Source organism: Onychostruthus taczanowskii, unplaced genomic scaffold, assembly GCF_017590055.1.
Source record: "Onychostruthus taczanowskii isolate IOZ18803 unplaced genomic scaffold, ASM1759005v1 scaffold49, whole genome shotgun sequence".
In the NCBI taxonomy this organism is placed as follows: domain Eukaryota; kingdom Metazoa; phylum Chordata; class Aves; order Passeriformes; family Passeridae; genus Onychostruthus; species Onychostruthus taczanowskii.
In genome coordinates, this window is record NW_024502458.1 from 4,278,890 (window position 1) to 4,294,130 (window position 15,241).

Genomic DNA, 15,241 nt, shown 5'->3' on the forward strand with positions numbered 1-15,241 from the left:
TCTGGCAGGGACACATAAGTGTGTCATTATGGAGGCACAACAGAAGCTAAGAACAAACATTGGTTACACTAGCTGGCTTGGGATTAGACATGGACTGTTTGTTGGATGATGCATTGGCTGGATCATCACAACCAGAAAGTAGCAGGCAACTCCTTGGTGTCCAGATGGAGAGCAGTGATGACTGGGTCCTTCAGGACCCCATATCTGGACCAGCACTGTTTGATATTTTCCTTCAATATTATTTTCTTGAGCTCAAAACTAACAGTTAGTTTCAAGTGGTGGTGACAGTAAAATAAGGTTATCTGTCAATTATACATGAAGTCTAAAGGAAGTGCACACACATGCCCAGTGAGATTCTCAGTATGAGGACATCATGTCAAAAGCCTTACAGAAGTCCAGATGGATAATATCAGGACTTGTCCACAAGTGTAGTCACTCCACCACAGAAGTCATTCAGTGGGTCAGGCAGGTCAGGCCCTTGGCTAATTTAAGTCACTGTGAAATCTTCTCCACACCTTCTTTGTGAGAACAAAGTGACAAAGATGAGTTCCTACCAAAACTGGAAAGGCTTCTGTCTTCCTGATTCTACTTGCTGGTCCCATAAGGATTCCTTCTTCATCTCAGCTGAAGGTCCTTGTCAGACAAGCATATGAGTATGCCCTGATCCATACAAAACTTTCTGATCCATTCCCAGGGACTGCAAAGGAGCAAACTGAAAGCCCTCATAAAGGAAAAGCTCAAGACAGTACTGCAAGGGAAGGAACAGTCAGTGAAAGAGCTACTGTCTGGGAACTTAATGATAGGCAAGAGAAGAAAGGTACAGGTCAGGTAAATATACAAGCAATGCTGTCAGATATTTAGCTAACAGGATTATTATCTTTACCAGAAGAGGTGGTTTTTCCAACAGCTCTTTAAGTGTTTTCAAAGATTCTTTATGAAACATGAAAGTTTTAGTGTAAATCAGGCAGTGTGCCAGATCTAAGTGGTTTCCTGCAAACAAGCCTAAGCAAAAAAATCCAGTGACACACAAACACATCTCTATATCATCTGCCATTAATTGTTTACCCTTCCCTTATTTTAAGAAATACATGGACACTCCTACATATCATGGGTGAGCTTCAGGTAAGTCACATGGTAGCTCTGAGCTCATTACAAACTGGAGTAAGAAAGAAAAATCTCACACAACTAACTTCCTTTGGTTTGTTAGGACACATGCAAGACACTTCACCTGAGTAATGCCAGCCCTGACTTCAAATGTGCATCACAATGAAAGGATACCAGGTTTCATCTAATTAGCCAGCTGCATTATACTGGGTTTGATTTCCTCTTGTTTATTTTTTACGCCTACCTATGGGAAACAGTCAGCTCCACTAAGGGCTAGTTTTTGGCCCACACAGCAGAGTCAGAATATTACCACCAGGAAAACCCTGAGTGAGTTTTTTGTTTCTATAATGCTGTTTGAGGGGTGAAGTTAAACTGCTAAGCAACCATTCAAATCAAGCAAGCCTACTGGTAGAATGGTCAATAACAGACAGGGCTAGAACTGGCCAATGCTGGTATTGCAAAAGTTTCCTAAATATATTTTTTTCCCTGTTTTCTAGAGACTTTTCTGACTTTCTTGCAGTGATAGGTACTGAAGACAAGGAAGGAGAAAAGAGGGTTTTACCAATATTTTGACTGTAATTTTGGCAAACATTGTATGAAACCAAGAAAAAACCACAAGTAACTGTATAAAATTAAAATTTTCAAAATACAAACTTGTGGATTTCCCTCTCAATAACAATATCTAGATTTTTCACATTTTGGGAGCCCTTCTCAGACCTGATTTGCAAAGCTTCCTTAGTATCTGCAGCTAGAAAAGATTCCCAGCTTATAGCTGGACTGAATTGTGTCACAGCAGGACTCTTGGAGCCTCCCTGCATAAGTGTGAGCTCTGGGAGTGCTGTGATGCAAGGACTTGTCAGCACCACATCCAACTGGAGGAAGGGCAGTAGCACTCCTGGGAGTACAAGAATGGCAGAAGTGGTTTTGGAAAAGAGCCAGTTGTAAGCGGAACATAAGCTGAGGTTTATGTGTTTTGCTAGTTTGAACTACTACCAAAAAGCAAGTGCAAGGAAGTGGTCAAGATGAGAAGTTAATTCATAATATGGATGCTCTTGTGATGAAAACTAATTTTTTGTAGTGCTCTCACATCCTGTAACCCCAATAAATGACCAATATCTATTTCCAGACCAAGTAAGCCAGTGACTTTGTCTGGCAGCCTCCATCATGTTACCCTCATGTATGTCCTTTATGAACATACAGAGCTATTTGTTTCCTACTGGAATGACCTAAAGAAAATAAGTATAAATCACCTGGAACCAGGAGAAATAATTCCCTATTTTTGAGAGCTTTGGTCATGCAGTACTTCTGTAAGCATAGTTTTATATTAGTAAGGAATCCCATAGTTGCAGTTAGATGGATGAAGAAAGGATTTTCTCCTTTTGCTTTTTGGTAATGTTCATCTGACAATTCAGTCCTTCAATTAAATGTGCATTAATATTTTTGAAAATCTGTGTCAAGCAAGCAGGAATAGATACACAAAAAACCATATAGGGCACTAGAAAACTCTCAGAGTTAATAAAGGGAAAATAAACACGAGAGAAGGACTAGAAGGAAAAGAATGCTGGTAGTGAATCCTCAGGCTTCAGAGGCATTTAAATCCCCGATTTAAAATGCCTCTCCTTCTGCAGAGGCATTTCTGTTCTCCTTCCTGCAGAGGTCTCAGAAACCAGTGAAGTTCTAAGTAAGATCAAGGATCAGCCAAACAAGAAAGGGAAGCTCTGAGCAGTAAACTCTTTGGACTTTTCTATGATCCAGAAAATTCATCCACAATACTGAGTCATAAAATCTGCAGCAAGATGGATTGGTTAGATCAGCACAACTTATTATTATTAGCAGAGATTTTATAGAGAGGAACTATCTACTTGTGTTTGTCTCCTTTTGCAAGCATTTTCACTCCTATCTCTCCTTTATCAAGGCTACAGTTAAGCTATTTAGAAAGTTTAACACATTCAGTACACGTGTTTACACCTGGCTACAAATGCAGATATGAGGTGAAACAGATTCCTGGTGTGTGAGGAGAAAAGGATTATCAAAGTTACTCAACTGTTAGGCCTTTCTGTAAGGCCATCTCTTTCCAGATTTCTGCCCCTGTCAGGGACAAGGGGAATATTTGAGGTCCAAAATAGCTCTCTGCCTGCACTCTTTTTAAATGCTCCAATTGATTCTCATTAATCTCTGCCTTCAGTTTAGGAGCTGAGTAAGCTGTTTCTTTCATCTTAAAATTAAATTTTCTTGATAGATGATGATTATTATTATTATTAGGTAGGGAAAATCCACCTGTTATTTGATGTGCTGGCTTCTGTTCCTTTGAACGTCATTCGTGGATAATTCCCTGCCCTGATCACTGTCATCACTTTAGGTAATACTTTAAATTGTTACAGAAAAATCATCATCTGGTGATTTCCAAATTATTTTTCATTTATAAAATTCTTTTAACATCCTGACTTTTGAAACATAAATCTGGAGCTATTTGGAGTGCTTGAAATAAAATACTTAGCGAAATATAAAATCAATAGATAGCATAAAATACTAACAGAACTGACTGCAAGAACCATGTGTAAATTATATGGGAGCCAAACAAGTGCAGAGCAGTAACCTGGCACCAGTCCAAAGTTTCAAAATGAAGTTGGAGGGAATGGCTATCCACAGGCACTGCTCCAAGTTGGTCTTGCTGTTTGAAGTGTACACCTCAGTAACCTGGCATAGCCCGGGGTCTTTCCTCTTCAGCTCTTAAAATCTATTTCAATGAAATTTATCTATTTAAAACAAGACGAAAAAAGAGATCTGTAGTCTCTCCTGCATCTCAATTAATAAAATCGAGTTGTGTAAAAAGGCAGAGCTGAGGGATAGATTAGAAGAGTTGTTGCTCCTCCTCCAGTAACTGCATCCTGTATGGAAACCAAATGCCAAAGCACACCTCATTCTATCAGCTCTCACTTGCTGATGGAGCTCTCACTACTCTGGAACCATGAAAAAAGTAGAACAGTGGCAAGAACAGTGGCAGAACAGCAGTGATAATACCTGAATGCCTCTGCAATGCCTTCTTCTGATGAGGTCTTGCTGAAACACGGAAAAAACCCAATAAAACAGGGCTGCTTCAACTGCTATGAATTTTTTGCATGTGGACACATTATCACAGAGACATGCTTAAGCAATATAGCATTTTAAGTACAGGACAAACTTCACAAAGCCTAAATCTGTGGGTGATGTGGAAAGACTCACACTACAAGGAATGGACTTCAAGTATTCATTGTGGGGTTAGAAGACAGCTCACTTTAAATTGGCAGACAAACCTACTCATAAATTGTTAACATTAATTTACAGAGAGATTTTTATGTCAACTCATAGATTGCTTGTTGCACTCCATTGAAAAGGCAGACAAAGTTTATAAAAAAAATCTTTTACCCATTTAACTCTAAAAACTTTTCCTGTGTGCCACAGCACTGTGTTCAGTAGTCAACAAATTAATATTTACTTAATGAAATTTATTGCCCTCAGAAATCTCAGTCATGAACAGACCAACAGACGTGCATGTCTTCTGACATTTTTTAGCAGGTAGTGGTTCTCTTTTTTTTTTCAATTTATTTACTCAGATGTTTAAGGCTGAGTGCACATTTATATGTTTGCAGAATCTGGGCAAGGCCAAGTATCTAAATGAGGATCTGCTAATAAACAATAAAATCTGTGTCTTCCAAAGCCCAAGTCAGGTATTCACCAACTCCTTAGCCAAGTCTCACACTGTTGTCCTTCACCAATATTATCAAAATGTTTATCTTTGGTGCTACACTTACTGGCTCCTTTCTTCCTCTTTTAAAATCTATAATATGATTTAAGTGAAGCAAGGTTTGTAAGGAGAGATAGTATCTTTTATCAGAGCAACAGGTACATACCTCTTTAAGGCATCATGACTACAACAACACAACCACCATAATTTCATTATTTCAGTTCTGTTAAAATGACTAATGTCCATGACCTCAGCCAAAGCAGTTTGTGTCTACTTTTTTCCTATGGAGATCTGGCAATGTACCATAATCTTGCATCAAGTTGTCTGTCTGTATTCAATTCTATGTCTCTTGAATGAGACATAAAAAAACCTCCTTGCTTTCCTTTTTGCATGATGAAATGGGCACTACCATAAAGTGAACAAATTTTAATCTGTATGTAACTGGCAGAAGGTTTTCAACATATCAAATTCTACTTCAGACATTAGCTCCCAGTTAGTTTTGGTGTTGTAGTGAGGTTTTTGGGAGGAGGGATGAGGGTTTTCTTAAACCTCTTTTCACAGTGTTTTTCAGTATTCACAAATACCACTTCCATTACTTCCTTATTTCACCTTAGAACTGAAGCCTGTTGCACCAAAGATGGTCAGATTCTGCAGCGACCTAAGAGGTTTTGCTGCTCTTGCCTGGGAAGGTGCTGAAAGAGGCTACACTCACTAATTTCATGTACACAGCTGTATAGTCAGAGGTAAAACTTGAACCACCTAATACACACAAAGCCAGCACTTGAGGGAGAGCAGCTCCTGCACTCTCAGTTATGATTTAGTGAATCTTGCAGGGGCTTTGACAGAAATGTAATTTGCCAAACACTGTGCATTTTTCACTGCCAATTAATTAAACAGCCTTACTCAGAAGAAGTGTCCAGTAAATTAAAGAGCTGCAAGCGTAGAACTTTGCATTATCTAATTGTACCACAAACTCAGCTACTGAAACAGATATGCCTGGTTATCTAAAAGGCTATGTGAAAAGCAGTTTGAAATGTTGTCCCTCCTGCTATTCCTTAAGTTTGACTTATTTCTTATTTCTTTCTCATTGCTCTTCATTCTTATGTGACTTTCACAATTACCCACTGAGAACAGTGAGATAATTCCCAGGTCCAGCTATCAATGCCATCAACTTTCAGTGTGCTGTGCTCTGTGTGTCAAAAGTTGCCAGAATTAGTCTTTAAAATGTTATCCTTCTCTCTCAAAATTCAGAAACCTCTTTATCCATTCCCTGCTTACTGATTGTAACTTCACAAGTACGATTTCAAAGCCTGGCTACATGCAGCCATGGAAGATGAGCCAAAAGAGTGTTCCAGGATGAAAAAAAGTGAATTATGCAGACCAGAAGAGTTGATTCTCCAGCCAAAGGGCTGTAAAAGCAATGCATCACTTGAACCTTATCACCTGAACCATTTCACATGTTTTCAGCACACAAGCCAGTGCTCTGTAGTTTTGAGCATGCAGAAAGTAAGTTTCCAGGCTCTTCCCAACCATGAAGCTTCACAAGTTTCTCCTGTAAACAAGCACTGCTTCAGGGAACATAAAAGAAAGGTATCCCTCTTTATAAAACAGCATTAAGAATGTGTTTGCCAACGTGAGCTGTGAAAAATTCAGAAAGGGTTGTAACACTGCACGTTACCTACTTTTGTGGGAAAGAGACAAGAGAAGGGCTCCTTGAAAATTTGACACTTTCCAACGGCTTCTAAAAATCCTGTCTTTTGTTGTTAGCTTTATCTTGTCTCCCTCAGGAAACAGATTAATACGAAATTTCACTCTTCATGTATTAAAACTAAACTTTGAAAGCTATGGCCATTTTGAATTTTTTTTTTTAATTTTAATCATTTAAGTTCTCGAACTCAACTAATTTTAGAATAAAATAATCATGCAATTTTAATCATCTTTGAGATCATCAAATCCTTGTCCTGAAACTACTAAAATAGGCCATAAAAATTTTTCATCTAAGAAACAAAGAAACACTAACACAAAGTTCTTCTCTGAGGAGCAATAAGGGCTAAGAGGCTGAGGCTGAAATATGCCCTTTCTGAAACTTTCTCATTGTTGGAAGTCCAGTAAATAAGCCACCATTTGCCACAATAAATATCAACATTTCCCTGTTTCCAGAAAACTTGCACTTCTTAATAGAAGCAAACAACCTGCAGGCATGCTTTTAAATGTAGCAACCTAAGGGTTTCTCCTACCCAACCTGGCAATCTCATATACCTTTTTTAGAAAAGAAATAACGTTTCTCTTAATTAAGAGAATTAATATTAAAATATTAATAATATCCTTGATTATTCTACAATTAGAATAATGAACTATGAAGACAGCTAAATAGTTCATTCAGATCAGGAAAAATTTCCATCTCTTGCACTGTATAAAGTTACTTCCACTGTGCACCAGGTACTATGAACATTAAAACATTCACAATTGTGGAACATTCCCATGCTGTGACAATGAAATCCATGGGCCACCAGCTAACTTTTACATTCAGCCTTTGAATTAGTGACTTCACCTTCACACTATCCAAGCTCTCATAATCAAAGTTCTCTCTATAATTCACAAAATAGTTTGGGTTGGAAGGGATCTTAAAGATCATCAACTGTCAACCTCCCTGCCATAGGTAGGAATATCTTCCATTATACCAGACTGGCCAAAGCCTCATCCAATCTTTCCTTGAACACTTCCAGGGATGGGACATCCACAGCTTCTGTGGGAAACCTCTTCTGGTGCTCTACCACTCCCTCAGTGAGGAATTTCTTCCTAATACAGAGTTCTCGTTTCTGTTTCACCCTGCAGTCACATGGACTTCAGTGGCTTTGGCAGCTGAGACTTCACCTGAGACAAAAATACTCCATGATTTTAACTGAGGTTAATGTCCGAAACTGAAAGTTCCAAGTGGTTAGAGCTGAATTAAGCAATCAACACACATGCACCCAAAAACTATGGGTAGTAAGAGGTTCGGTAATATACATTTACATTTCCCCAGAAAAACCTGTTTTTTCAGCAGTATCATGGACAGACTGCATTACCATCATGCAGAAATTATTACTGTGAATAAGAATATGGTTATTCTGAGGCTCAGACTGGGTTTACAGTGAGTAATAGATTTTTAGGCCACTCATGTTTTAGAAGTCTTATAAAATTCATATATTTTCCCAGCCACAAATAATGTACACTTCATACTTTCTTTACTGTTCTTCTTCTGGAGGTAATTTGATTTAGTGCGCTTTAAATGAAGGATTCAAAGTAATTTGTAATCTATTCCTAGGCAATTTTGCTTAAAGCACAGTGATAAAAGCTGTATCATTTATTAAAAAGGTTTTACTAATGAAAGTAACAGCTGTTGTCACCAGTGTGTCTGGATTATCTCTTCTTAATGACCTGATTCCAGGTCTTGCTTTCTGGAGTAGTTTAAATAACATAAGTAACCATACTCAGCACACTGTTAAAATTGAGGCAGCTGGCTGTTTGTATAATCATCCTGGTTTTGTGGCAGCTAACCCTTGATCTAGGTCCTACCTAAGCTGCACTTTTTTAATGTGATAACATTTCACATGCACAGTAAAAAAAATGCAGTACGTTGCACTGTTTGCTATTTATTTCTGAACAAGCTCTGCAGTCCTTTTATTGCAGCAGGAAGTTTATTGCCACAGAAGCTTCAGTGAAAAACCACACAACTGAGCTTCAGTAGGGCAAAAATTGGAAAGCTGTGCCTTTTAGTTCCACCACCACCAACTTTTGTACAGACAGTCCTGAAGCAGAGAAACTGCCACAGTTTTTAGACCTTAATGAGGCTACAAGTCACTAAATGTGTGGGAGACACTTTGTTCAGACAGCTCTGCAAAACAAGGACCTAATGTATGCTCCAAGGGGTAAGACCTGAAGAATTGCTTTAGAAAAAAAAGTCTATTCAAGCACAACCCCCATTTCCAGGCAAGGTTGCTCCATGTTGAAAACCAGATCTGTTAGATTTTTTGTCTTCATGACGAAAGCATGACTTCAAGTACAGTTATTCCTAATGCAATTTGCAGAATAAATGTCACCAAAATCACAATTTTTACTTTTTCTGAACCTTAAGTGTCACTAAATACACACAATAATGTATCCCAACTCTGTGCCTCCAACTCTTCTTGCTTCATTGAGGTGAATTAAGTTTGCAAAACACATTCATAAAGGTTCAGATATTCTTCTCTCCAGAACTCTCAACAAATCTCAAGAACCAATCTCCCACTTCATCACTGTATTTGTCCTAAACCTCAGAGCAGGACACACCACCAGGTCTGTCTGCAAGTGCAGCACTAACATGGTTCTTCAGTTTCAGTCATGCTCAGCTCTCACAGACTCATTTCAGTTAGGGATTTAGGGATTTTATCTATTTTCTCTATTCCCAACTATCTGTATTACTTATTGTGTCTGTATAAACTCTGGAATGCCCACATCAAGAAAAACCAACTTGTCTGGTGCTGCAGTGAGCTTTCCCCTAAAAATGCTTGAGTGGCACAAGACAGATGACAAAGTTCTCTTGAGTACAGGGACAAACAGCTACAGGAATAATATGTTCTGGTTGTTTTTCCAGGTCTCTCCACTCCACTCTAAAGTAGGATGGTCAGAAAGCTCAGACCAAATAATGATCTCAAACCTGCTGGTGCCACGCTGGATTACAAAATTAAAGTGTATCAAACAACCAGACACCCACAAGCAGCTTGAAGCACAAAAATTACCACTTGTTGAGCACAGCTTACAGAGAACATTTATTTTTGCAGTCCTCAGGCACACAATGAGACTATTTCTTCACCATTTTTCTACTTTAATTGCCTAATTTGTCACTCTTGAGTTCCTGGAGCTCTGCACTTCAATGTACAGCAAAGAGTACTAGTATATTATCAAAATTCAGTAAAGTACTTGCAAGTGAAATAATTGCTCCAAAATCACATTTTAACCAAGTGGTTTTACATCACTGTACACAGACCCAACTAGATTCAGTGAAAAGAGGAAAAGCTAATCATTGCAACAGCTACCTTATCACTGCAATTATAGCAAAGATCAGCTTGTTTATCAAGCTGATAAAAAAGGTGATAGTGGCTTTTTCCAGTGTGATATATTTATAGATGTGTTGCTGGGAAAAACAAGAATGGGGATTTAAAAAAAAAAAATTGAAAGAAATGCTTTTTTATTAAAATAGGCAATTTTCTACATCTTTAGAAATGAGCACTGAATTGGCAAGATCAAAAAGCACTAGACAAATAAATAATATTCCTGATGTCTTTAGTAATTAAGCACTGCAATTACTGGAGAAAGGGTACCACCCCCTTTTAGTTCACCTCTCAGATAAGTGTTTCAAAACAAATTATAGCACTTGCTGCTTTCTTTTAAACGGTCTTTTAAACACTGCAATGGCTGCTTAATCTAATTAAAAATACAGGGAGGAAGGCTTGCATAGGCTTTTTCTGTTTTTTTATCTGAATTGCTCAGTAGCCAAGTTTGGGTTTTTTTAAGTGAGGTTTCTAACATTAAAAATCCAGTTCAAATTGCACTGATATTTTAATGCACTAGGTGGCATAATGATATTCATATTAGAGAAATTAAATGATTCACCAGCACCCAGATAATTTGTTGGATAAAAGAAGCCACCTTTCTGCCACATAAGAAGTCCTATGATTACTTCTGTAATTGTAGGATTGCTAATACTTTTAACTCTCTTTTGTGTTCCTCAGAAGAATAGTTCAAATTTTGAAAAAATAAACCTATTCATATTTAAAGATGATGATTGAAGAACTGAAACCCCTTGAAGGTGGGGATTTCAGTTGCAAATCCTTTAAACCCTGCTCCAGTTGCAATCAAGTTTACCCTGAACAATTTTACTTGTGGCCAACATTAAAGCAAATCAAAGAAACATGAGCTTGAGAGTGTTGGCCATTTCTGGGACTCCTGTTCCATCAGCTTTGATATGGGCCACATCAAGCACGTGTTGATGCTGCCAGGAATTGGACCTGGTGACTTGAATCAATCTTTTTCATTTCTACCTCTAATAACTCCACCATTATAATGGACATAATGAAAGATACTTTTAGATTAATTCTGGTGCTAGTCTGAACCAGCATCATGTCAAAAAAAAAAATTTAAGTCATCTTCATTTACTGTAAACTCAGAGACTTGCTTTTTGCTGCAGGTGTTCTGTCACAGTTTGCTTGAATTCAGGGAAGTAAATTACAAGACATGTCAGTGTAAAGGACCAGTGAAATCATTTATCATTAACTTCAAGAGGCCATTATTCAGCTGAGGAAGATGACTCTTTTATGAAATACAAAGGATGAGATCATGATTTAGTGACCAGAACTGTTCATTTTCCAAAACATAGCAGTATGTAGTGAATGTGAGAAAGGGAAGGAGCCTAAGAAGTTGATATAATTTTCCCTGGATAATGTTTTGATGTTGGCCATCTCAGTTAAAAGTGGCTTTTATGAAAGCTGCTGCTGATTAGCAGACACATGTTTTGATTGACTAATGACTGTGTCTGTCCCACTTCTTTCTGTACATCTACAACACTCACAAGCTGCAGCACTGCCACAAGCAGGAGCCCTATCAGACCATCAGGAAAGGACTTAAAGAGGTATAGAACCTTCTGTCTTTTAAGGACTATTTGAAACAGTGGAGTTTCTAAATGCTTTAGAATGTCCAGAAGACAATTTCTCTCGTTTTTGTTCCCCTTTTGTGATGTAGTCATCAACATGTTTACCTGTTTTACAAAATTATCCCCACTTACAAAGCTTATTTGTGCAAGGATTATAGGACAATGCTATTGCTGAGATTAATTTTTTGAAGACTGAAAATGTGTTCAGCAGAGAAAAGGTAAGCATAGTATGGAACACAGTATCAAACACCACCAAATCATCAATTTCTGGAAGAGATTAAAGACAGGGCTTCTCTATTTTATGACACAGTCAGTAAGGAGCCCCGAAGTGCCTACCTTTTCCAGCTGGTGCATCCCTTCCTCTACACAGCAAATTGATGCCAGCGTTCTCAGGGTCTGGGGATAAAGGCACCTGAAACAATCCTGGCGACAGATCTTAAAGAGAGCAACGACACCTCCCTCCTGTAGGGGAAAAACAGCCATCAGGACAGTAGGGCTAAAGGTTCCCCTAGGACTTAATCAAGATTGGGATGGGGAACAGATTCCTTTAGCAGTTTACCCAAAACAGCTCTCGTCAGAACACCAACAAAGAGGGTGTTAAGCTCACACAGAGAACTCAAGTGGATTAATGCTTGTACACTAAGTGATGAAAAAGTAATACAACCTCAGTAGGAGGTGTGCTTAAGTGATTGACTCCTACCAGTTACAAGCTCCATTTAAATTAAACCTGATATTCCTGCAAAAATTACAAAGAACCATCAATAGGTGGCAATTAGAGCGACATTTAACTGACCCTTCAGCCATATTATTAGTATAAAACAGACTTTTGTTACCATATATTTCCCGTTCCTCTACATTTCCGAGCTCCACACAAAATTTACTTAATGCTAGAATTATGGACAGGAAGGACATATGTTTGAAGAGGTACCGAAAAGCAGGTGGAAATAAGTATCAAATTCTACACAGATGCAGTCCAAATCTTCATCCGCTAATAAATAAAATTTGGATTCCTAAAAGTTTTTCTTTAAATACTATATACACTGGCAAAGACTTGAGTACATATTGCAGTAGCTATCCTTAATTAATTTCCAACACAGCTTGTAAATATAAGTTTTAGCAAATTTCATATAACAAAGGTAAACATATAAATAAATGCCAACAATATTGCACTTTGTGTGGTGGGGATTTTTAAATTATTTTTCATTTCAACGTGTTGTGCTATCAGGTAGACTACATGTGTCCTTTATGATGTAGAATCAGACATATGATGAAGATGAAAGCATTTAAATTATTGATGACAGATGAAAGATCTCAGCCTAAAGTGTTCAGATTACAGCAGTAAATTAAAAATAGTTGAAATCATGGACCAAGTGAAAAGTACACCCTTTTTAAAGCCTGTTTCATTAGACTGTGTTTAAAAATATTTTTAGATTCACAGAAATAATCTATTTTTTCCTCAGCCATTTTCTCCTCAACCATTATTTGAAAGCTCAACAGGTTATACTGACTTAAAACCTCTGGGCTACAATTCAGACTTTATTCATTTTCAGAATTCTATATTTTTTGTACTACTTTTGCTTGAATGCAGTAGAGAATAATAGAGGAAGGAAAGCTCTCTGTTCAGTTTAACAAAAAATTTATACCAAGTCATATAGAATTAGACAAAATTAACTCTTCAACATATTTTCCAGATAGAAGTTTTAGATTATGTCTTTGCACAAGTAGATGGAAATATCTGTGGCATCAGTGAAAACAATAGCCTCACTGAAGTTTTTTTAGGAGTAAAACTTATTTCTGGAATTGTAAGAAGCATTCATGTGTCTGTTATCTTATATCTAATACTACTATATATAGCCTAATGCAGAAAGATATTCCTGAGCCTTTAAACTAAAAAGGAGGCTGTACACTAACAAAAACATTTCAGTCATATTTTTCTTCCACAAAAGGATACTGATATTTCACGCAAGCAGTAATTAAATTATCTATCAAAAATATAGAGGAAAAGCTGTTGCATTGTCATTCCTAAGCCAAAGGAAACAGTTTTGTTGGGGTTTTTTGCTGAAATTTCATTGTCAGTTTGAATTTTCCCACAGTACAATTGAATCAGGGATGATCTGATCCTCTGCTTTAGCCATAATAAGCAGAAGTTTGTGGATAAATCTAGTAATGATCAAGTGATGTTGGCACATTGCTTTAAGCCTTTTCTATGCCAAATGGGTGCCCTGATTTTGCCTGTGATGGACAGGAAGTGATTTATCACTGCATTTGTCAGGAGGAGATCTGTACTCTTTATTTTGTGCCATTACTAAGCTGTAAAATATTGACCATGAGTAATGAACTGAGAGATGTGCAAGTGAAATATAGGATGGGTGGAAAACACTGAGCCTGATTCCATGGCTTGTCAAAACCAGTCCTCCCACTGGGATCAGAGCATTTCTTAGAATTTATTCACCTTTTTTAAGATTCATCCCCTGTATCTCTTGCAATTATGCCAAACCATTCCATCTGACAGGGACACAGATAAATTGGACAAGTGGGTAAACATTCAGAGGAAGAGAGGGACACTTGCTTTACTACTTTGTGACCTACTTGTCTCCTATATTGCATTGAAAGGAATTCAATTTTGAAGGATTCTGTTCAGAAGGGCTAGTTTTAGGTAATGAAATCACCTGAAATACAATCACCAAAACTATGTGGATTGAGTAAATAAAGAGGGGAAGCAAAAAGGCAACTAATTCTAAGGTGGAATATTTTGTGGTTTCAGCCTGAAATGACAACAAGTGCAGTAAATACTCATCAAGGCTTTGACAACATTTATAATTATCTTGACAGATGATCTCCAAAGAGGTCTTCATCATAAATAGTTGCTAGAAAAGGAACTGGTATATAAAGAAGGTAAGGCAAAATGCATTAGAATCTTCTCAGAGCAAATGATTTGCTGTATGGCCATAAGGAATTCCAATAGTCACATATTCTCCAGAGGGGCTGTTATGATGCATGTATATCTTCATTTTTGTTCCTTTCTCTTTTACAAGCCCATTATCAAAGCACTCTGTTCAGTACAGTTGGAATTGGACTATATCATCAGAAAAATGATTTTTTAAAAAAAAAGTATTTTCTTTATGACTCTATGACCTATTTGTTGTAACTCATAAGCAGATTTTTACCAGTTCTTCTGGTTGTTACAAATCCAAATCTATTTATAACCCACTTGCTCCAAGTAATGCTAATTTTCTTATCTTGTGCATGCTACTACTCATTTTTGTTAGAGACCTTAGGTTTGATGTCTCTGACAGCTAGTGAGAACTACTACTGGCTGCCAGGATGAGTCAGCAACATGATTTTTTCACAGCAGATTAAAAAGTTACATGCTAAAAAAAAAAGTGTCAAAGAATGCCTGCAGGTTGAATAAAATTATCGGCGATGCTTCATCATAGAGCATTTTACGTTACAGAATTTTTTTTTTAATTTCTGTAAAATATTAGCAGTGGATTGGGGAGAAGGAGAGAAATTACTGAAGCCCTTACCAAACTGTAAAATGAGAGACCAGCTCCTGTAATATTGTAGCTTTACAGCACTATCTTGGTTCTTTTTTTTTGCGCCTCCAAGATTGGTGTGCTTTAGAGTTGTACCTTGTAGCTTGGGACAGGAAGAAACCTAACAGCAGTGTTCCACAAGATCACACTTTGTCATGGAGACTAAGACTTCAAGGTTACCTGGACAAATTTTTTGAATTTCACTTT

General features: G+C 37.5%; 1 protein-coding gene across 1 annotated transcript in view; it reads right to left on the reverse strand.

The window, feature by feature from the left end:
• The window catches only part of INSC (INSC spindle orientation adaptor protein), a 121,400-nt gene that overhangs the window by 34,128 nt on the left and 72,031 nt on the right, over positions 1-15,241 (reverse strand). Inside the window, exon 7 of the mRNA XM_041415115.1 lies at positions 11,835-11,960. Coding sequence (XP_041271049.1) covers positions 11,835-11,960 — 126 coding nt within the window. The remainder of the gene's footprint in view (positions 1-11,834; positions 11,961-15,241) is intronic.